General features: G+C 44.1%; 1 protein-coding gene across 2 annotated transcripts in view; it reads right to left on the bottom strand.

Moving 5' to 3' along the window:
- sorcs3a (sortilin related VPS10 domain containing receptor 3a) overlaps positions 1–24,937 on the bottom strand; it is a 136,695-nt gene that overhangs the window by 43,046 nt on the left and 68,712 nt on the right. For both annotated transcript variants that reach the window (XM_030352501.1, XM_030352502.1), the window contains exons 3-4: positions 17,984–18,083; positions 12,279–12,437 (exon numbers count right to left, since the gene is read on the bottom strand). In XM_030352501.1, the coding sequence (XP_030208361.1) occupies positions 12,279–12,437; positions 17,984–18,083 (259 nt within the window). The remainder of the gene's footprint in view (positions 1–12,278; positions 12,438–17,983; positions 18,084–24,937) is intronic.

Raw genomic sequence — 24,937 nt, 5'->3', positions numbered from 1 at the left:
GCCCCCCCCCCCCCCCACATCGCAGCTTGAACCTTCCCCCCCCCCCCCCCCCCCCCCTCTCATCGCAGCTTGAACCTTCCGTCCTCCCCCCCTCATCGGAGAAATAATTGATCCTAAGAAGAGATCCGTGAGATGCAGTGAGCCGGTCTGGTGCGAATACAAATGGCCCATCAAAGCCAACACGGTCCGCGGTGCGCCCTGCAGGGCGGCGAATCAAAGGCGAAACGGGGGGTCTCACAAGGCTTTGTCTCCCACAAGCACCCATCAATGCCATAAGTTCGACGGTGGCTTCCACGCAGTCACGCCTTGTTCACACACTACCTCCGTCCTTCGACGGCTCTCATTGACTTTGCATGGGGCGCTCGTGAAGTGCATTGTGGGTCCGACTGCTCTGTCGGGCCGAGTCAAAAAGTTTAGAAATGTTCCAACTTTTCAGGCACCGACGGGCCAATCAGACTGCGTTATGCAAATATACGCAAGGACACTGTCCAATGAAATCGCTGTAATCGCTGTAATACAAACCTGGAAAAACACATACGTCAAAAAGCCCCCATCCGTCGACGGACGCATGTAGTGTGAACAAGGCATCAGCCGTGAAACCTCATACGGTATGGTATGGTACGCAACTAGCGGAAATAAAACAAACAAGTGTTTTTTGTTGTGCTTTGGGGAAGAACCTTAACCAGGCGTGTTTGCTGTTTGCTGTGTTGAGTATAAATGTGGGAATGCTGGTCTGGGGGAGTCAATCAAAGGGTCTGTGTGTTGGCAACGAGGTTCGTCTCAGCCGGTTGTCATGTCAGGGCACTCTCCGGACCCCGTTTTGATGAATACATCTCCATTTAAACAGTCGGGTTGTAACCTACGTGTCCGTGACTCAGCATTATATCTGAATGCTGCCTTCTGTCGGAGCTGGCAGACCTCCCTAAGGGAGCTATCCGCTAGATCTGCCCATCCATTTAAAAGCTTGGCGTTTGCACCGCTTCCTCAAAGTCTTCTGAGTCGTTAAATATCCCTGTGATTTTTCATGTTATTCCCGGATTGTCAGACAAATGCCCAATCGCAGACATGTGCTTGATAATGGAGCGCTAATGTTGCTGTTCTTTTGATTAATTAATAGCGGTGGCCAGCCGCTGGCAACACAAACCTGGCCAATGGCCTGGCTCGGTTTTTGTTTTCTTTGAAGATAATGTTTCTCTCTCTCTTTCTCTCTCTTAGACAAACTTCCAGAACTTGAATCCACTGTAATGGAAAAGATAACTGCGGCATTATAGGACTCTGCATTGCTCGGGCGTCCCTATAAGTCACTTTTACAACACCTCATTAAGTCACCTATAAATCCCTGACGCACCTATTTATAGTTCCCTAAATCACGCACACGCACACACACACACACACACACACACACACACACACACACACACACAAACCTGGAACCCCTTTGCCCATCGAATAAGAGGGTAAGTTGATGGTCGATTTTTTACCACCTCCCGCCGACGCCCCTTTCCAGAATTTATAGAGCCTGGGAAATAGCAGGAATGACCCTATGGAGAGGGAGGTATGAATGGGCTATGCTAATCAACCACCTGGACTTGTTTGGAACAAGGCACTATCAGCAAATACTAGCGGACCACAACGCAACCCTCTCGCGGCCCTACTCCCTGCATCCACCAGCAGAGTGGATAAAAAGCCATATAAAACATTGAGGATTAATTATGCGCAGCATATTTCCACAATTTGTCGCAAAATTGTGCCCCAATTAAATGTATACATCGTATATTTCCTTTACTCTTTAGATGAGTTAGACAAAGGAAGCAGGAGCTTACAAAAGAAGACACTAATGAGTCTAATTATGTCGCATTTAGTCAACATTTCAGCCCAACATTTCAGTGGGAACACAGTTCAACAGAGAGCATATTGTACTTCAAACAATGACAAACACATTTCTCTTCAAGACGCGGTACTAAGAACCTTGGAGCTGTGGACGCGCACTGTGCACATTCAGTACCTGTTTAATTATGGCTTCTTTGAACCTTGCCAGTATGTTGTTGTTTGTGCACATTTTTCTGTAAGGATATTTCCAACAATATGTTAGGCTTCCATGGAACCAAAACATGTCAAACCAAACTTTTAACAACACAGTGTTAACCAGAACTAATTGTGAGCCACACGAGTATCCTAAGCACCAATGGTCCAGGTCAAGTGTATCATACAAGTTAATTTAGTAATGTGACCTGGGAGGACCAACTGTTGCCTGATGAACTGCACCGCTTGCAGCTCAGCTACCGCGGGGACAAGGGGGCTGTGCTAAAGACACCTGCCATCTGGATTCAGTCAGAGGTCCGCTGCAGTACTGTGGCCATTTTGGCTCCCATGCAAACCCTTTGAGAAGCAGGCAGAGCTTTGGAAGCAAGGGGGCAGTACTGTGGTTAGGTTAAACAGGACCGTTTAGTCGGTCGCACCAACAACCTTTATTATTTTTTATTGTGACTAAACATATCACTCAATTAATCATTTGATGACTGCATGAACAACTTCATATTTGATTGAACAAAACATAAATGGAATGTCATTACTAAATGAATGTGGTGCTGTGATTAAATATGAGGTAACTAATAAAACAGGTTGTGAATTATGCCGTAAATCAGTGGGTTGAAATAAAACTGCTCAATTGTAACCTAATGCTTCTCCTTATACTGGATATATCACAGCCGACTGCAAATATAAAGTCAGTAAAAGAAAAAAAAGAGGATTATAAAAGCATGTAAGAGGACAAAACCATATTTAGCGGACTTAAAAAAGGAAAGTGTCCCCTGTGGATTACAATGACAAGGAGTGATTTTGAAAGCAAAGTACTTGACGATAACTATTCACCAACAGCCATTAAGACAAGGTTTGAATGAAAAGAGCTAAGCAAAAGAGGACTCCTCAACGCTTGAACCTACACCAGCACAAAAACAATCTCGAGAATATTACAAATGGAAAATGCTAATTTTCCGCGTGCGGGCTTAATGCAAATGACAGAAAGGGGAGAAAGACGGAGAAAAAGATTAATTCCAAATAAAGCGTCTTGCCATTTCTCTCCGCCTAAACACTTTATTGAGTCTGGTGTCCCCGTTGCATTTCTGAACCCATTGAGCATGGACATGATTCAGCCGCAATTAATTAACAGCATACATTTGCATCATTATGGTGGATTAAGTGAAACAATGTTTGCATATTGAAGGATTGCTGGGATGGTGTGTTTGTCAGAAAGGCAGTTGATGCCATTTCCTGTCTCTTCCTAGTTTGTTCCTTGCAGTTGCGTTAATGTTCCCATTGGGGAGAAAGGATGAAGGAAATGTGTCAATGACTCAGAAAAACCATGCACACTAATCAGTTTAGAACAACTTGAAAGAATGTCATGAAGAACGACTGGTGTAATGTATATGTGTGCGTGCATGTTTGCGTGATTGCATGCGTGTGTTCTCATGTATGCATGGGTCTGAGCATTCCTCTGTGCATGTGCGTGTTCGAGTCTGTGCATGTGTGTATACAGTATGTGTGTGTGCGTGTTTGCGTGATTGCATGCGTGTGTTCTCATGTATGCATGGGTCTGAGCATTTCTCTGTGCATGTGCGTGTTCGAGTCTGTGCATGTGTGTACGTATACAGTATGTGTGTGTGCGTGATTGCTTGTGTGTTCTCGCGCAAGCATGGGTTTGAGCACGTGTCTGTGCATGGGCGTGTTTGAAAGTCTGTGCATGTTTGTTTGTGTGTGTGTCCCCTGGCATATGCACTCATGATGCTTGGGATGCCGCTTAGCCGAGCGTGCGTGTGTGAGAGTGTGTTTACGTCCAAGAGGGAGTTGCTCATCTGACAGGTTGATAGGTTGATGATGTATGACGGATTAATGATTTCCCCCCAGCCCCCCCTTTAACGTGATTAACAATGTTATGCTACCCTCTGTGTCTCCTCCAATCACAACGTGTGCAGCCGAGCCCGCAGTAATTTGACCATTCTCCTCAACAGCAGATCCGTTTTGCATCTTCAAGACTCTCCAGCCAGATTGCCAACAACACCCCCTCCAGCTCCCCCCCTCCCCTCCAACACCCACCACCCATGATCAGACCCTGACAGACTCAGCTAGCTTATCCAGATGTGTCCGCACCTGTTCAGCTGTGATCTCTCCAAAACCATAAGGTGGAAAATTATCCTCCAGACGCTCGCCTTGCCCTTGGAACGCCACCACTTGATCTAGTTTCGCTTGGTCTACTTTCAGTCCGAGGATGAACTTGGGACACGTGTGTGTTCCGAACTCCGGAGGAAATACATGACGGTAGATGTCAGGAAACACAAAAAAATTCTACAGAGACAAAACATGTTTCGGACTGCCCTTGAGCCAAAGGAAAGGGCTCTACTACTACTACTACTACTACTACGAGCAGGGCTCCCAGTGGAGTTGCCCTCGCGGTAGCATGTGGTCATGTAGTCGTTCTGGCTCTAAGTCACCTTGGGTGCTTCTGAAAGGAAACAGTCTGGCTGCGGTGGGCGCGCGTCTGACCGATTATTGCGGTGAATGCAAATGTTTACAGAGACATCACAGAACGTATGGGCCAACAAATCACCTTGGTCAAAATTGCGTCCTCCACTCATGCGTGGAGAACTCTGTGTATATGCGCGGGATAGACATCTTCTCTGAACCCACAGCGCCGGCTGTTAACTTCTGGTTTGTCACTGATGTATGTACGTCTTTTATTCATAACAATCCACCCCGACCCCAGCCCGGCCCCCATACACCCGCCATTTGTTTTCCCCAGACGGCCGGCAGTACCAGTGGACCACTCCGCATAGACACTGCATCACCACTTCAAGGCATTAAATAAAGGAAACTTAAGAGAAGACTGCAGCCCCGCCGGAAATGTCTGCCCTCATCTCCGCTCCGGCGTCAACGTTAGTGGCGCAGACGGGTAACTGGGCTCACCCTCGTTATGTGTAGCACAACGATGTGGTGAGGGCTACATCATTAGGGGCAGTGGTAGAGAGCTGTGCGTGTGTGCATATGTGTGTATGTGACTGTGTCTGTCTGTCTGTCTGTCTGTCTGAGTGAATTATAGCGAGAGAGAGAGTGCGGGAGAGAGAGAGAGAGAGAGAGAGAGAGAGATTGCAGGCCATGGTTGGTGATGAAGAACGTACTGAGAGGAGATTGGATTTAAACAAGTGCCACCGCTGTCCTGGTGGACTTGCAAAGGGGGGGGGGGGGGGGGGGGGGGGGTGGAGGCCGGGCAGGTGCACAATGAGTGACTAGGTGGAGACTGCATGATTATGAGACACTTAGTTTCCCCTACTGTTCAGATTTATGGGCTGCGTGGCCTGTTAGGATCATTAGGGGAACGGTGAAAGGGGGTAGTGAGGGAGGGAGGGAGGGAGAAAGGCGACGAGTCAGTGAGGGAAGGGTGGAGGGAGCGAAGGAGGGAGCGAAGGAGGGAACGAGGGAGGGCGGGAACGAGTCAGTGAGGGTGGGGTGGGGGGAGCGATGGAGGGAGGGAGGGAGGGAGGGAGGGAGGGAGGGAGGGAGGACTGGTGGCCACGACAAAAAAAGAAACGGCACTGATTTTTCTCCTTTTTTTATTCCTAGCTCTCATTCTGGTAACGCAGCACTTTTGAACCATAAATCTTTGATCCTCCCTTCGCCTTATTCATGCAATGGCATTTTTTAATGAAGGACTCCTCTGTAATTTCACAGTCCAATTAGTTAATTGCCAAAACGTGCATCTTTCGGGGCGCTATCAAACAAAACAGGTTCCCCACATTGGGAGGAATCGTTGAAGAAGACCACAATGCTAAAATATAAGGGTGAAAACATTTGATTAATTTGGAACACATGGAAACAGTCGATAGTGGGCGTTTCACATACTATATGTGGAACGTGTGATGCTTGTTAATGAACCATTGTTGCACATTGTAGGTTAGAAACGGAACATCTTTACGGGATTGTAAAGTGGACAATCTGTACCACGGTGAGGGTTGTTATTAACTTTCTTCCGGCGATTTGAGTTCGACCTGCAGAAGGGTCTGGAGAAGAGCATTCAATTTCTTTCTGGTTTCGATAAGTTTTTACGGGAGCCAATCATCAAGCTGGCTTTTTCCCCCTGGCACGCCATTGTCCGGTTTAACACAATGACGACAGGGAAGCGATGGCAAGCAGCCAATTGCGTACAGAGTCATTTGACCTAGGCCCATTGATCACGCCTCTTGTGCTGAAGAAAATGACAGCAGCTTCCCCAGACCAATGTACAATCTACGATTTAGCTTGGTCTGGCGATAGCCAGGCTAGGTTGCTATACGTTCATAGTTGTAATTGTATGCTCATTCTCCCTGATCTGCACCAGGCCCTCCCAGTCGTTAAAACACCAGTGTTAATCACTCAAACAGGGGTTTGCTGAACCTGTTGCGTAGTTGATGTTGCATAATCAATCTAAAATCCTGGTTGGGGTTGTGTAATTGTACCCGTTGACTCATACTCAAGTGTGCTCACATTCTGAAATGCATAGTCCGAAAAATATCATAATACGATTAATTGCACTTGTTGTTGTTCACATTGCGCTTTATTTTGCTGTTGAAAGAAAAACACTTGAAATAATTACGTTGAGCAGAATAATGACCCATGGTGTGTCCAAGTGGGTTTGAAAACATTATGGTTGCTTTATGCTTCGAGTGTTAAGGCTAACGTCGATAAGTGCACAAAACCATTTAAATGGACTCTGTTGGATATCTTCTATGTTATTGTATTCATTTTTTTCTGCATTATTTGTCTACAGAACCTTATCATTTTAGAGCAAGCCTAAGTGAACTAAATGAGGGTAAATTATAACTTATCAAACTTATAATCATGTAAACCCAGCAAGAACCCAGAAGCTTTTCCACTGATTCCACTTATTATCTCCATCTCATTTCTTTCCACCCAGGGACTGGGTGGAAAAAGCCAGATCTGACTTTTCCTGCTGGCTTCAGTAAACGTCGTAATTGTACTCTGCCTGGTGGAAAAAACTTGAATTAAAAAAAAGAAAGAAACTTGTGAGAGGAAAACACCGAGAAAAACCCATCGACAGTGATGGACTCTCAGAATGTGCCGCTTTTTTCCTAGCATTGACACTATGATGAAAGCATGTCAGCCGAGAGAGAGTAAAGCAAAACGTTTCATCCAAGACGTTGTTTCATCTGGAATGTAAAATTAATAAACAATGAGGAAGCTTGGCCGGGCAGCTCTGTTTATAACAACAACACAGCGAAAGACAGACAAAAGGCTCGCACCTCGACACAGCTGTGGTGTTTAAAGAGGGAAGGGGGGGGGGCTTCTCAAACGAGAGAGGGACGTGCAACTTAATAGGAAGGCCCGATCCATCCGTCTAAATTTGCCCTCGTTTCTTCGGTTCAGTTTCTTTGCCTGCGCCACTTAATCCCTGTCTCTGCCTCTTCGTCTCACTTTACCGCCGTTCTTCTGAGAGCCGAGGCAGGTCAACACAAACACGGGCCTCTGGAGGAAGCCCGTCCTGCCCTACCCGTCCTCCGTTCTCCTCCCTCTTCCACCACACCTGACAGTTATGGGGTTGTTGTGCTTTGAAGGAACTAAAGAAAAGTGACAGGCCACACACAGCCCGTGCCATGCACATTAGAGGTTAGCATGAAGCTAAGGGGTATCTGCTGCGATACGCCTTCAGAGGACGCTGGCTGTTCGCCAAGGACACGGAGCCAAGTCTTCCAAGGCCCACCGACCGTCCACCCACCCACAAACCCTCCGGCCTCAACGTCCCTTAGGCCAGCAAAATGTGCACCTTGTGTTTTCATGTAATGAGAAAAAGGCGCTCCCCATGCTAATGTACCCCTGTCCCGAGCTCTGTCTATTGGGGTCATGTTGTTTGCACGGTAGGGGGAAACTGTATCGAGGATGCCGACGGCAGCCATTTGTAAGGATCCTCCAGGTATTTGGTCAATTACCAAGGGAGCCCACCACCTAGGCACACACACACACACACACACACACACACACACACACACACACACACACACACACACACACACACACACACACACACACACACACACACACACACACACACACAATTAATGCGTGGCACACCAGGTAACCTGAACCGATGCAAACATGTTATTTTTAGCTGTAACGCAACTCACAGCAAAGTGCCCTACACTTGAGGGAAACTCTTGTGGTTCATTATGCGGCCGCCGAGAAACAGGCCCCCTTCATCTTGGCAGCGCATCTCCATCTGCTGTTTTGACAACGTAGTGACAATACATATCTGCTATTCCGTTCAAACGGGAGGGCCCATCTGTTCTCCTTTCTACCGCGCCTCTCTTCCCCGCTTTCACCCCCTGACTGGATCCGGAGGTTGTCTCTTTGAAACCCCTCCCCTTCTATGTTCTGTGTTTCACGGTTACCCAGCGCACTCCAGGGTGTTGTGTAACACCGCCTCTTTCCATCCAAGTGTTATGTAAACATGCGTGTCCATAACTCTCGGTGCTATTAACGCTAATGCAGTCGTCCCTTGTTAACCTCCCCCCCCCACCTCTCCCATCCTGACGTCAACCGGAGGTGATTTTCTCTTGAACTACCAAGACTACGGCGCTAACGAATCGAAAAGTGGAACCACCCACTCTCCCTCGCATGCTTTGGCTCTAAAGCAATTAAGAGCCTCAATCCAGGCCCATGGGACACACACATTTATTTGCACAGGTCATATAGGCTTTATTTCAGTCCATTGAAACCCTCTCCCGGTTCAAGCAGTTTCAAACTTCCACCGCATCCCCTCGTCTTCCGACTGCAACTCAACGTGGCAAATGTTTGTCTTGCAATTTAAGCCTTTTAGGACTGGGCCAACAGCCGTGCGGTGAGAATATAGACCGGTCTTTAACGCAAATCCCTTTGTCAAGGAGATTATGATGTGCGCACAAACCTCGCGCATATCTCCCAGAATGAACACCTTGCAGTGTATAGTCACCCATGCTGTTCCTCTTTTCAAACTATTCCTGGTGTATTGTCGGCGCATTGCTCACTATAGCATCGGTATTTGGAGTACAAAGGAAGCGTGTGAGAAAGTTTTGCTGCGCCTGTGTTCAACTTCTGTATCGCGAGCTCTGTGCTAAGATGTGTGGCTTATGCAAGTAACCCAGGGTTCATCCCTGGCTCAGCAGAACGCACAGGATCCTAAAATATGTCTAACATTATGGAGAGTATCAACTTCTACAAAGAATCAGGTGCATTAAAACTGAAATCGGATGACACACCTCATGAAGGAGAGCAGAGGGTGAGGAATTAAAGTGCTACTACTATTACTCACAATGACGTGATATTTGTAAATAATAACTATTGTAATAATTATTATGGGTGAAATGTAATAATATGAAAGCACGACGATGACTAGCATGATCATAAAGTTGATTGACAAAACAACAACTGGTCATCAATGGGAGACTGATAGATAGGATTGCTATGGCACTTGCATGGACTAAGAAACAGGGTTTCCCCGTTTATTTTCTCTGTAATGTTATACAAATAAAGGCAACAACCGTGCTTTCTATTTCTAACAGGTCAACAGGGGTTTTTGCTCACTTAACTTATGGAACATTTCACAGATTTACCCTCATGAATCATGAATATAAATACACTAAATATTCTTTTTGCGGCGAGTACTAAAAAAGTTTCCTCTTTACTTGAAACCCCCCAAAAAGGAACACGGGTCTCTCATAAATAAATGAAAGGAAGCAAAAACAACTGCAGGCCAAATTGTTCTGGGCTTTTTGACAAAAAAGATTTTAAACTAAAAACTTTAATAACCCAGTCAACAGAGAGGGCAGGAAGTTTACGGATAAAAAATGGAGGGATAGCCTTCTTAAGTGAGCCGTGTAGCTCTTTCTTCCTTGAAGTTAACAGACTTGGCCATCGTCCTGTTTCTCACAAATCAACACTTTAGTGTGGTTAAATTCTCTTCATCGTAGTTAAATAAAGTAATTCTCTTTACTTGCACTAAACATCCCACGACTCTCACTTCACCTAATTAAATGTCCCTGGATAATAATAAAAGCATGTAATAGAAAATAAACAATAATTAAAAACAATGGGGCAATGCAGGACTCTACCCACGGCACAGAAGTGATCAAATAGAAGTAATAGTTGTTTTAGCAACACTCATTGGAGCTTCTTGAAACTAATGCATTAACATAACAGGCAGGGTGTGTGTTAGCTTTGTGCGATCATTGTTTACCATTACTTCTACTATTTACTATAAGGATCCCCTGGGAACGAGTCTCAGGAGGGCTGGAAGGACCGCATTCATTCCAGGAAATCCTCCTGATGCAGATGATCTCAACAGTGTTGATACCCCATTCTTCTTGTTGGGCGCTAAATAATCACTCTGCTGAACACTTCCACTGTGGCTAATCACTTTGTTAGTCATGCTCCCTTAATAACTGTAATCTCAGCTTTGTAAACTGTGAAACAACATTAGCAAAGAATGAACCTTACTAATTCAGTCTTTGGAGATGATTAATTGCACGTGGCAGTGGTCTGAAGCAATGAGAACCTGCCTTAATGATTGACAATACAGGCCTCCAGATAGCCCTCATGAGTTACTAATCACTAGGGCCCGACCGATATTGATTTTTGAGTGCCGATGCCGATTATTTTTATTTTATTATTACGATTACGATTTAATCGGCCGATTAAAAAAAAAAAAAAAAAGAAAGAAAGCATATAAAACGTAGTTTTTGATACCTCAAATATACTTTAAACACTTTTGACGAATATGTGAATTGAATGCAGAACCTTTGAGTGTTTTAGAATACATTTACAGTCAAAAATGAGTGTAATCTAAAATGTAAAATAAATAACTAACTCCCAATGTGCTGCGCTCGTGAGCAGTGACTAACATGTACGTGCTGAGCAGTATGGTCTCACCGTTAGAGTCTACAGTATAACAAATTAACATGGCCTGGGACCTAAAGAAAAACAGGCACAACAGGCTCAAACAACGCGTCTTGTGTAAATTGGTGAGGTGAGCGCGCAGCTGCCTGAGCGAGCGTGCTTTCATGTTGTACGGTAAAATTCAATCTCCTCTTTTTTACTCCAGCTAAAGTTGTTAGTTAGCAAGGCGAGTAGGAGCGCAATCTGAGGGATACTAAGCGCAATAACATTTAAAAAAAAAAAATAATAAAAAAAAAAATCGGTTGTAATCGGCTTCTTTTTGGCCGATGCCGATTATTTTCAAAAAGGCTATAATCGGCCGATTAAATCGGCAGGCCGATGATGAATCGATCGGGCCCTACTAATCACTTATGAATTGACATAATTAAAGCATTTCATACATTTGTGATCATATTAGGTATTACTACTAATACTATTTCTAAGGCCAATCCCATGTAAGCCTGAATTTCCTGGCACTGTCAGCTTCCAATAGCAATGCATGTGTAATGGGCGACACTAAATGTAGAAAAGCTTTCTCTGGCCTCATTTGTTCATAAACTGTTGAGTAAATAATTTTGTAATGCATAAAGTGATTATTATATCAATATCTAAAGCCAGAAAACACAGAGTGCAAATTCTGCTCCATATTTGTAATGTGACACAACAACAATAAAAAGGTTAAAAATGGTTCAAGGAAGATAAGTAACAGTATGCAGCTGGTGCTAGCATTTTCAACTTGCTTCGAATAAGACACAAGCGCACTTGGTAAGGTGAAATTGTGCTTTGGGCCCTATAGGGAAATATGTACAAAGGTCAAGAGAATGTATTTGGATTTTTTTCGGGGGGGGTTTGGATCCCCAATTATAATAGGGGGACCAAACATCCCAAAAACCATCCCTGGTGAATATTGGGCTGACTATTTTTGAGGCATGTCCCTGAATCAGTTTGATACAACTGGGAACACTGTTCATTATGCTCATGAATTATGTATTTTACATGTTGCACCCCTCCTTGTGCGGTTGGAATTGAAGGTCAGTGACAGCCTGCAGTGTTTCCCTGTTTTACTGTGAGCTACTGAGGGGTAAATATTAGGGAGAAGAGAAAAAAACACATATAGCAATCACCATTATTGTCTCTCAAACTACCCAGCAAATCCTAAACCAATCTCATCCAGGGGAGGAAGTCATTTCAGAGCTTCAGTCCACATCCATCCTGTTGCAGCAATGCAATCAAACAGAATACCCTTTTATTGAGGAAGAAAACCCAGCAACACACAAACCGAGGCGATGGAAAGCAGTTGGAGAGTTAACAGAAGAAGATGTTACCTTCTGGTCGTGGCTGTAGGCTAAGGCCCAGTCCTCCTGGGTGGGATGGAAGAGGAGGCTGAGGATATAGAAGCTGAGGCGGTACTTCTGGAAACTGGCCCCCTCATCAGAGCTCACCAGAACGCTGCTCTCAAACTCCGGGTCGGTCAGCACCATGATCTGAGAGGGAGAGAGCCACATAGAGACAGAGAGAGAGACAGAGACAGAGACAGAGAGAGAGAGTGAGAGATCTGTGCAATATTCTGCAACCTGCATGGTTGCACAATACTAAGACACAAAAAGACAAAAACGGTCAATATTGTTGATTTTGTGTTTTTTTCCTATTGAATGGCAATGAAGTGCTTTCAATTTCGAAAACAGTGAGTATATGAAACAAAAGAGCGAGAGCTGTAGATATGAGCACCATATTGTGTCCGTGCATGAAAATAAATGCGTGCGTGCATTTGCGTGCACGTTCTTCGGTTATAAAAACGCACCCCTACGTATCAATCAAAGTATACACCAGGGCATACACAGGTAGGAAAAATGAAGAATAAGCATTATTTAGATGAGTCGGAAAAGAGAAAGAGAGGATGAAAAAGAAGTTGAAGGGATGAAGAAGTGAAAGAGTGAACCAAGCCACGCCAGATGAGAGCAGAGACAAGACGGTTAGCGAGACCGCTCCGCCGCGTCAGCAGAAAAGACGGTTCTCCTGGAACGAGGGGAGCTCGCCGTGGTGCCAAGACCCTTACTTCCCCCCCCCCCCCCCCCCCCCCGTCTCCCACTCCCATTCAGCCTGCCACTTGCTTCTGTTGCCATGTAGTAGCATTTTTGGGTGGGTTGTTTCCCTGTGTGTGCTCCAAGCACAAGCACTTAGGAGAGTTCATCAAGACTCTCCAGAAGGCCGTCCTGATAATTGGGTCGTTTTTGGTTCCGGTCTATTTATAGTGATGGCCGTTCTGATGTAGTGCGACGCCAAGACGTCAGATCATATCTAGACGCGTGCTAAATGACTGATGTGGGGTTTTTCCGATGGTTATTTCTCTCCATGAAAGACCTGGGCACACCCGCGCTGAAAGACCCTATCATTTGATATGATTAAACAGCTTTAAAAGATTAAACCAATTTACATTTATTCCCATAGCCACTCCCAGTATTCTGTCGCATTATAGCAAGCTGCGGAGATTGAGAAGTCGGAAAATGTAATCAGTGTGGAAATTGCATCATTGTGTCCTTCTGAATTCACTTAACAGGGAGTGTGGCTATGCCGTCACATTACTGTCACCGTTCTAAAAGGGGTGTACAAATGGTTTCACATCACAAAGACGTACAGCTTACAGAACAATGTTTGCAAAAGACAACAACAACGCTTTAACTCCGAGAGCTTCTTTACGACGTGGGGGTTTTCTTAGCGTAAATGACTCAATTAGACAAGGGCTCCTTCAACGCGGATCGCTACGAGGGGAGGTTCTGCTGATGGAACGCCATCACATGGTCATAAGCTTGTTTACCCTGAAGGGTTATGGGTAAGGTTATGGAGCTCGTTCATCACAGTGGATTTTTGGCACAAATGGCCTACTTCAGAAGAGGATCATGATCTGATGGGAAACATCGAGAAGAATCAAGGAAGCAGGATTGATGGGATTACGATCACGTGGGAGAACTAACTTTCTTAAAAAACGACTGTGTGTGGGAGTAGGTGTTATCACTATGCCCACACAGCTCCCAAATAGTTGTTTTCTCCTTTCAGCCTGATCTGAATTGAGAAAACAGCAGCACATTTGTCACTGACAGAAATACCTCCCCTCTTTCTACAATTTTCCCCTCACCTCCCAAGCCGTGATTTAGATGAATTGTTTTCCATTAAGGGCCACTAAACAGGCAAACAGGATTTCTTACACCTTCCAATCTCTGCCATTCATTACATAGAACCTCACTGGAGTGTAATTCACACACACACTGCTTAACTTGATTAATACCTATTTTATTATTTTGTCAAACATATTCCAACTCTTAAACATAAATAATAGCTCCAACTGTATTTTTTAAATATCCAAACTACATTACAGGAATCATAACAATGAATATGCGTCAATTTCTTTGGCCGTCTAAAGGTATTCATTAATTAGGGCATAAAGGCAGACAACTCATGTAAGAACTTGACTGCAATATATTTCCTGGTTTATTATATCATATTATAAGTGTTAATTAAGTTTCTCTGCAGGCAGCACTGAACAAAGAATATTTATTAATAATAAGAACTATTCACATTGAACAATAGTGATCAAACTACACTTCCCATGAACATAAATCTTTAGTGTAAAGGAATGGGATGTGGCACGCAGGATATAACCCAGTCAAACCCCACAGTCCCTTGGAGAAAACTGATAATAATATTCCACTCTCTGTTGACTTTAGGTGTTCAATTATTTTTGCAGTCCTCAGCCAACGGTGAGCCAGAAGTAGGGAAGAGAAGAGGAGACGCGAGGTGGCAAACAATAACATAACCAATGCATAACAAATGCATCCAATAAAGTTTTTTTTCGTATTTTCTGCTCTTTCTCATTAGTGTGATATTGAGCTCACATCCAACCCAACCGACCACATATTATGAGGTGCGGTGGGGTGAAAGCTATCTGTGAACCCCATCCGAGGCTCTTGGAGGGTAACAAGACCACAGCAAATAAATCACGTCCAACCAAATCAATCCACGTGGCATCTTTGACTCAAGGTGGACCACCAGCAGCAATGCTGCATCCCCATGCAGTGCGACTGCTCTGGTGGATGTAGCCATGCCACGACTCGCTATGTATTTGCTACTTATTCTTCTTATCGGCATTTTTACATTGTTACTCTCAGACAACCCCCAATAAATCAGGCGAGTAGAATAGCTTGCAAAAAGATAAATAAATAATGGTTATGGATTTGCTTTATGGGCGTGTTAAAATTATTTTTAATCATTCATGTAGGCTGCACACTGTTTATTATGGAGGCTTATTGCGAGGGAACTCTGTTGTTTACAAGCATGTCTGATTTAAATGTGCGGGTGAAGATACAACAAACTGTTGATTGGAATAACACATCCTTCTACCCATCCATCCATATGATTTTTAAAATACAAAGAGAAGAGAGCTTAAGTCTGACCCCAACCTGTTCCTTAAGAACTGTAGGTGTTATGTGAGAAGAGAGCGATAAGTCATCTTTAACACTGTAAATAAACAGGGAGATAGAAGAAACGTGTATGTGTTTCTCTCACATGTATTACTGCAATTTGCACTGCGTTTGTCAATTATATATCCACAAATTAATGTATGGATGCAAACATTATAATTATGAAAAGCCTTTTCTTGGTAAACATTTAGATATTTATCGATATTTATATTGTTTTGGCAAATACCAAAACAATACATTTATAAGATAATGAGAGGGCTAGGTTCTCATTTCCCTCTAGACAAGGATGGCCATCTGATTGTATTTTTTAATCTAACTATAGAAGATAGCAATACCGGTAGTAATACCATTCCGGAAACGGCATGAGGAAATGCCTTTCCCGAACCCGCTGTAGCTCAACCAAGACGGATTCATTTGACCTGCTCTCCAGAGCGAGGTGTTTAGGGTCAGCGCCGCTCATATTGGGACCCACGTGTCCCATCCTTCAGATGAGATGCTGAGGGCCCACCTGGGGCCCACAGCCCGGCCCGGAGAGGTGTACATACGGATCGGTCTGAGGACCTCACTGAAGCAGGTCTGGTCACGGTAAGGGAACTGGGATCTCTGCCGCTATCACCATATGTTTCTGAATCACCGAAAAATATGTCTAAGTCATGAGACCTATGTATGTATGTTGTACATGTTTGTCGTAGTAGTTCTGACCATGACATTGATCAAATCTGTTATTTGTTAAACTTACATCGTTAAACATATTGGTGTTGCAAACAAGAATAACAAAAATATTAAATGAAGATAGAGTAGTAAACTGGTGAAAATGTACAACCCCTGGCAACCAATTCTCTCTCTCTCTCTCTCTCTCTCTCTCTCTCTCTCTCTCTCTCTCTCTCTCTCTCTCGCTCTCTCTCTCTCTCTCTCTCTCTCTCTCTCTCTCATATATAGTGGAGAGGGGCCACTGGAGCATAGAAAGCACAGGCCAAAGGCCCCCGCCTCCCACAGGTAAGCTGTGGTTCGGATGATGAACTACCTCCTGCTCCATGACATACAGACCAGCTCAGTCCTAAAGCAGAGAAATGTTTCCTGTGCTTTCAGTGATCAGTTAAATGCAATAGACCACTGTATCCTGTACCCTCTAAACTTTCTAAAGTCTCAAGTCTGCTCGGAGGCACTGATGTTGCAGCTATGCACAGAATTATCTTTTGACATAACAGAGAACATTTCTTTTTCAAATATCGTTAGCCTCATAGTCTAATTGCTATGAGTCATATTTTGAAAAAAAAATGAATATGCAACCTACATCTATGCTAAAACTGCTGATTCACTGTGCCACATTGGCTATCTCCTAAGCCAATCAGTGTGTTTTTTTAAGTTCCATAATCAGTATCTGCCTACCTGACTTAGGTATTTTTTATGTTAAACACAAGATGAACCTTAAAATAAAACTTGGCTCCCTTTGCTGGTTAATTGTTTAAATAATACACTATGTCTGAAGAAACACCTCTTCCTCTTCCCTGTTGAGCTGTACTGTTGTTGTGGAATAAGAGAAAGAAAGCAATGTTTAATATGATCTTGACTATAATGTCTTATAATCGAGATCACAATTTATAATATTCAAGTATTTTAAAAGCTAACTGGCTTAGATAACTGGCTCTTCCTTTAGTTATCTAAAACTAGGTCACAGAACTTTTTTGTATAGCTACTCCAGTTTTAACTGCATTGTTTGATTATCCTGAGCCTAACTTGCAAGTCCTTTTGGATAAAAGTGTCTCTTTTTAGTATTTCAGCCTTTCTTCCTTACACAGCATATACATTCACAAGAAGCATTTTATATTGAAAGTATTTCGGTTTGAAAAGAGTCAAAGAAAAATAATTAGCCTATCTGTAGCCGAGCAAGAAACATACAACAAACAGCGAACACAAAAACAGAAAAACTACGTGGGCTGTCTGCCCACATTTTAATTTGTTTGCCACAGCACATTCTACCCTTTTAATAGGAAATGGGTTTCAGTTAGTCTACCCTTCGTACTGAACGCTTGGCAACTGTAACTATCTCTACCTGTTGTCTTTCTGCCTTGTCTTGCTCTGGTGCACAGAACAAATGTCTCCAGGCCCTACAAAGCTAAAACATGAACCTCTGGGTACATGGAGGAGAGGGGATTGAAGGCTGTAGCTAACAGCCTGGAGTTTCTAGAGAAGGTGGCTTTCAAAATGTCAAGCTGCCTCCTTTAGAGAAACACCAGCAGAATTAAAGCGCAATAGCTTGTATTTTACAACTCCAATTTTCAACAGCTTTTTGGAAAAGTATTGCATACTGCAATGAGATGTTGGCCTTTGGACATGGATGGTTCATCACGCTACTCCATGGCCAAGAACACTTTTTATACCTTAAATATTTTATTGGTGCGTAATACATTTCTTTCTTTGCCAAGGGAAGACCTCTGTTGTCAATCTTGTCTTATCATGGGCCGTCCTTGACCTTAGTGTGCAAGCAGTTGCCAGGATGCTCCTCCTCATTCAGGGGGCATTTAATGTACTCAAGTCCATTTTAAAAAACGTACCTTTCTCTTGTTAGTCGGACAGATGTAGAGGTAGCTCAGCACTGTCTTGGATCCTACTTTGTCATTCATTCTCTCATAGGTGGATCCGTAGTCAGTAGACCTGAAAATACAGAAGGAAAAACAGTGTGAACGAGTAAGCCAGTATATAGAGCCACATAGATTTGTTTTTGTATTCAAAAGATCATGCACAGGACACACATGATGTCACGAGTTAAATGTGGCAAATAGTTACAACAAACCCAGTTTTAAGGAAAACAGAATATTTAACAGACTACACTACTTAAATGTAATCTCAAATCGGCCACTGTAATGTGCTTTGTGTCTTTCTAGTAGAATAAGGGAAGCCAACTCGATCCCCTGCAGAATGGACCCAGTGCTGTTAATAATTCATCTTTACCAATGATTTAAAAGAGCATATAATATACGAAGTGAAAAAGATACATGTGGTTGTCCCCATAGACAAAAGTTCTAATAATTAAAAAGTGGTAATGACCCCATTAGTTATCCTTGTCCCATGGAACATGACCAGACGCTGCCACCAAAACATCTTTGATATGACAGATCTTCTTTTTCAACAGCAGCACATTTTCCCCATTCATCCACCATTTCTGCTTTTGCAGTATCAAATTGTCTTGAAACAAAAGGGTTTATTGCACGACTGCTGTTGCTACTTCAGCAGTTCAAACTCTTATCAAAATGACACTATCAACTCATCCATTCAAATTAATTTGTGACCGGCTCCAAAAGTCAAAGTAGTAGAAGTAAAGCAGTTCGCTTTCAAACAGATATTCGCTCTGAGATCAGAGCAAACCAGCCCTAAACGAATCCGAGCGTGACGCCAGGGCGCTGAACTGCTTGTTTAGGACTTAATTACATTGTTAGAGTCCTCTGGTGTCTCTCAGAAAAACCAATATGGAGTCGCCTGTGGCAGGAGGTATGCAAATAAGGTTGTTGTTTTTTTCTCTTCCTTTCATAAATCTCCCTCACAAGAGGTGATTTATGATAAACCCAGTTGGGAGTGGGACTCATAAATCCATAAAGCCAAGTGAGCTCTGCAAAGCCTGTCTATTCTTAATAAGTGAAGTGAGAAACTAACATTGGACAGGTCATTTTGTGTGAGTGGGGAGGAGTATCTTCCTAAAACTGTGGATTCTGGTGCTTGAGCTATCAAGTGATTCTACGGGGTTGAGGTAGCAGGGCATCATCGTGGATTTAACAACTACCTCCCTATCAGAGGCACTGCAATCTATTACTTATCGTCATCGGACAGATCGTCTGGTCCAATCTAGAGCGGTAGCTACACTTCCTCAAATCAACCCCTGAGCTTATCGGTGTGCAGTGTATCACAGCAAAGTAATAGACACGGTCCCTACTCTGGGAACCATGGTTATGTTAATAACATAAACGATGTATACAGCGCCGGCCAGCGCCTTTCTAAATCGTCACCAATGGGGAGTGGGTTCTTCAGTAGGTCCCTGAATGAGAGGATGCGCAGGGCTCATGAATGTAGCGTTTCCTGGTGGGAGTATGCATAATAGATAAGGTCAAGTACGATGTGGTTGAAGCTAGTGACCGAACGTTAACACCAGAGTTTGCCACTAGGGAATGTTTGGTATAGCCAGGAGGAGTGATTGTAAGGCTTAGGCATCCTAAGGGACTGGTGTAGCAGGAGATTATGGCCTCCAGTCTAATATACTTTTTTGCTTTGGAAGGTTCTAACTGTGTGAAATTACCCTTAAGTATCTAAATAAGAACATGAAAGAAAATAGTTTTCATGTCATCATACTTATAGGGATTCAGATCGATAAATATAAGTGGACAGCAGAGAGCAACCATGGAGCAAGCATTCTCAATGTGACAACCATTGATTTCACTTTTGCGTCTTCTAGCCTATATTCCTTTGTTCATTTGAATTGAAACCTTGGTAATAAAGTCATTTTTTTCACCTGGTTGTAGAAGTTGTTACAGCCTTTATTAAAAAACAAGGCAAGAACGCACGGGGCAAAATATCTACGATGTACTTTTAGTAGTCAATCTTGGGAACATTCTTGAGTCAACACGGCAGAAGATATGCCATGAGATAATGACGTGGCCTAGCATAAGTGCAGTGTGATTCTCCTAGCAACGCTGTTGTCTTTTCCTCAGTCCTTATGAAAGTCCTTCTGGTCAAGGAAAGGTATGTTTTTAGGAAAGAACAAAGGATGGAATTTTTGGTTTATTTCGAGTCCCAGAGATGTAGCAGGGAATTCTGTGTATTCCTGTAGCAGGGCATTCTGGGAATTGATGTCGGAAATCAGGATTATGTGGTTTGACGTAGCAGCTATTTTACTTAAAGGTACGGTATGCAACATATTCCAGAAGCATCCTATGTCATATTAGTTGAAATTATCTTTACATCCGGACAGAAATCCATAAATCAAATGCTCTCACAAAAAAAATCGTCCCGTATGAAATGATTGGATAGCTTGCCTGTCTGTCTACCTCCCTACCCAGCTACTTGCATACACTCAACACGCAAACTTGCCTGTTCCGTGATGCAGGAAGATTCAGCACGATTCCCCCCCTCCCCACTCCCCCCGCTGGCCCATGGTCACACTGCTCTCAAAGATCGTGGCCTGGGCACGATTGCTCTCTTTCTTTCTTTATAAAGAAAGAAGGATCAAGTAAGGACTACGTCATCCAGCTCACGTTGCGTACCCGCGCGTGCGAGCGTGTCATCTCATTAGCATCTGTACTTTGGCCACGGAACACCTCTCCCCAAGTGTGCCGTGGCCAAGGGGCTGTTCCATGCTGGAATACAGATGACGTGGTCACACTAGCCAAACCTTCTAGACTTTAGTATGCAAATTAGCTCGGGCACAGGGCCGCGGCCCCAGTGTGAGAGGCCCCTGAGGGGCCACTGACACTGTAGCCCCTGCACTGATTACGGATGACAGTCTTCCTCAAGACCAGGCCAATCTATTGCTAGCCATATGTTTTAGGGGCCACTCACACTAGGGCCGCGGCCCGTGCCCGAGCTCATTTGCATACTAAAGTCTAGAACGTTTGGCTAGTGTGACCACGCCATCCGTATTCAAGCACGGAACAGCCCCTTGACCACGGCACACTTGGGAGAGGTGTGCCGTGGCCAAAGTACAGGTGCTAATGTGATGACACGCGCACACGCGCGGATACGCAACGTGAGCTGGATGACGTAGTCCTTGCACGACCCTTCTTTCTTTATAGGTCCATGCCCTTCTTCCCCACAACAATCATTTTAAACAATGGCGGCAAGCGGTTCAAGAGTGGGTTTACGTTGGTGCGATAGTGAAGTCGAGTGTTAACTTGAAATTTGGGCCGACGACAGCATTCACGTTGTTGTTCTCCACTGTTGTTATGGCAGCGAGGACGCTTAGTGATGACGTATTTATCGTATTACGACGTGATGGCGTATGTATGAAGGAGCAATCGTGCCCAAGCCACGGCCTTTGGGAGCAGTGTGACCACGGGCCAGCGCGGGGAGGGGGGGAATCATGCTGAATCTTCCTGCAGCACGGAACAGGCAAACTTGCCTAGTGTGAGTGCGCCCTTAGGGAAGTGGCTTTGGAGGGAGGCCCAAATTGTTTTTTTTTCTGTTGGATACCTTTAAAATCGACCTTGCTCGCGGATTTCTCTGATTTCTCCACAAATGTGAACTCAAGTCCTTTCATCATAAAATCATTTATGGTAAATAGCCAAGGCTGTTGATAGAACTGAGCTGTGTAAATCCTTAGTTACAATTTACATGCAAAACGTTCTTAGTCATTTGCATTCAACACCATGCCCAGTTGCAAACAGCACCTCACTCAAGTCCTAACCTACATTTATTGTTCACTCCACAATATGATGTGTTTATATTTCCCCGCCACGCAAAAGAGCATTGATGATTACACTCTGCATGTCTCCTTCTCCATTCAATCTTTATTTTACACCCACGGCTTGACTGACACATCCAGGTAAAGTCAACAGCCTGGGAGTGTTGACGCGACCGTCCCCGGTCGCGACGACGGGGAAACTATCCGCCGCACCTGTCAAAACAAGCCCTCAAAGCCATATCACTTTGTCCAATTGAACAAGTGAAAAGGAAAAAAAAACACAAATAAAACAACATCTCAATATTCATGATTGTCTGCGGGGAACGTGGCAGTGATGGCAATTAGCATGTGATTACAGCGTTTCCTCCAGCCGCCCCACGCTGTATCTCTGTCTCTCCCGCTCTCCTTCTCTGTGTGAGCCCTGTCAGTGTCTTGCCATCCTATTCATTCCCATCAGCCAGGTCCTGGGAGACGCTTTGTTTACCTGCTGTTGTATCTGCTGAACCCTTGCAGATACGATTTAACAATACATGGGCAACGCCCCTCCTGCATGTGCTCTACATATTTTGTTCTTTGAAAAGATGTTCCATGGAGGTTGCCAATGTTGGCTTTACTTGATTGTCCCTATACATCCAATAAAGGGACACGGCATCAAACAGATCTCCCTTTGGGTCGTATCCTCGTTCTGTTTGGGCTGTGGGGGGGAGGGGGGGGGGGGGGGGGGGTAAGGGTTTACACTGGTGATCCCTGCTCAAAGGTGCAGTTTGATCCCCCAGGTCCAACACCTGTGGGCGTCAAAAAAAGAGTCTGCCAAATGAATAAATAGTTAGCAGATTTGTGAGACAAAGAGTTCCTGAAAAAAATAGGAATACATACTGAAAAATATTGAATCAGTGAATCATTATATTAAAATGGGATTTAAGATGTCGATCATAGTCAACATCTAAGTGTGATTGTTTCTGCAAAAAAATAAACATGTATATCAAACAGTATCTGATGCTGCTTTTACAAATAAAGACATTAGAAGCACAGAAGCAAAGAGTGGTCAGAGTTCTCATTAGGGAGTGTGAGGCATGTCCAGATGGCATCCAATAAAGTGTAACAGTTTGACGTAGAAAGCACACTGCACACTCTGGGGAGGAGAAAGGGGTGAAGAACAACACAGGTGGATAGAGAGAGGGGAGAGAGAGAGAGTGGTCAAATCAAAGAAAGAAAGAAAAGAAGAGAGAGAGAGAGAGAGAGAGAAGAGAGAGAGAGAGAGAGAGAGAGAGAGAGAGAGAGAGAGAGAGAGAGGTCAAAGAAAGAAAGAAAGAAGGAAGGAGAGAGAGAGAGAGAGAGAGAGAGAGAGAGAGAGAGAGAGAGAGAGAGAGAGAGAGAGAGAGAGAGAGAGAGAGAGAGAGAGAGAGAGAGAGAGAGAGAGAAATCCTGTCTGTCTCCCAGGAGCATCAAACAAAGCACCGAACTCCGGTGGAACACCTTCTTAAAAAATACATCTGAAGTATTTTGTTGATTCGGATCAAGACAAGCTCAGACTGCGTGTTCCTTTTTTCAGACAAAAGTAGAGCTGGCCGTTGGAAGAAAAGACCACAGCAAGGGCAGAGCATGGAGGGTCATGCACAAAACACGATGGAGTGGTTTTCAGGATCTGCCAACTGCTGCACCCAGAGTGAAACGCAGAGAGACACACACAGACGCCTCACTGAACAAATCCACATATGTGTACACTCTACTAGCATTCTGCATTCATGTATGTATTCATTCGTTCATTCTGCCATTGCTTTCTTGGCATCGACTCAACATTGTTCATGTTGTTTTAGCCCATTTTATCAAGAGAGTAAACACTGAGATGTGTTTTAGGTTCACAGTGATAACGTTTGATATAGGTGATGAGAGAACCCAAATTAGTATGGTTGCTGAGAAAACTGCTAATCTTTTTCATGAATCTTAAGATTGTGCCACTAAAAGATCAACGCAAAACAACCAAAGTACATTGGATCAAACACAGAAAGAAAACATCAAGAATGACCCAAAATAACTGTTGACCAAACAATGCCTCCAGAATCGGGATTCATAACGTCGTTTGAATGTCTTCTCTTGCAGACACTGGGCTAAATGATAAATGACCAGGGATAAGCCCTGCGGACCATGATATCACTCGAGCCACGAACTGTGGATGCTCGATGCATATGCCCTGAATAAGTCAGCGTTTGCCTCAAAATAGAAATAAATAACCGCAAAAGGTTGCCTTCATCTTATGAGCAATAACAAATTCTGCTGATCCCGGCGATTGCCACGGCGACGGGGATCAACATTCCGAAAACCCAATCGATTTAAAATGGCAGAGGTCGATGTTAGGGAAGATTTTCCAAAATTCTCTGAGATACGTCAGCGAGCGCCGAGGCAGCAGATGTGAGGTTTAATAGCCTCTGCTCACATCAGCAGTGCATCCCTCACAATGTACAAGCTGTCAGGGAGTTCATCTCCACAATATTCACTTACCCCCAGCAGCACTCCAGTGCATACTAACGTATGCCGTCAAGTACACCAACTGGTTCACACCCACAGAGGCATGTTTCTACGTTACATACGCACACATACATGTACATGTACAATACACATACATACACTATCCAAACAATACACACAATCTATCTGACACACACACGCACACACCCAGTGTAAAAATACACACACAAACACACACAGGCACTCACCTAAGGCATATTAGCTGCTACAATCTCTTGGCAAATGTAAGAATTCAGTCAAGCGTAATATAACGGGCTTTGGAGAAGTGCCATTCCCTGAGATTGAGAGACATTAGCAGGTACTATGGATTTGTTGTGGCTAGCAGACCTTAGCAGGTAGCACAGGACTGTAGTCGCTAGCAGACCTTAGCAGGTAGCACAGCACTGTAGTGGCTAGCAGATGTTAGCAGGTAGCACAGCACTGTAGTGGCTAGCAGATGTTAGCAGGTAGCACAGCACTGTAGTGGCTAGCAGACCTTAGCAGGTAGCACAGGACTGTAGTGGCTAGCAGACCTTAGCAGGTAGCACAGCACTGTAGTGGCTAGCAGATGTTAGCAAGTAGCACAGCACTGTAGTGGCTAGCAGACATTAGTAGG

This window comes from Gadus morhua, chromosome 3, assembly GCF_902167405.1.
Source record: "Gadus morhua chromosome 3, gadMor3.0, whole genome shotgun sequence".
Lineage (NCBI taxonomy): Eukaryota > Metazoa > Chordata > Actinopteri > Gadiformes > Gadidae > Gadus > Gadus morhua.
Note: the sequence above shows the minus strand (reverse complement) of the source record. Positions and strands in the feature narration are given on the sequence as shown.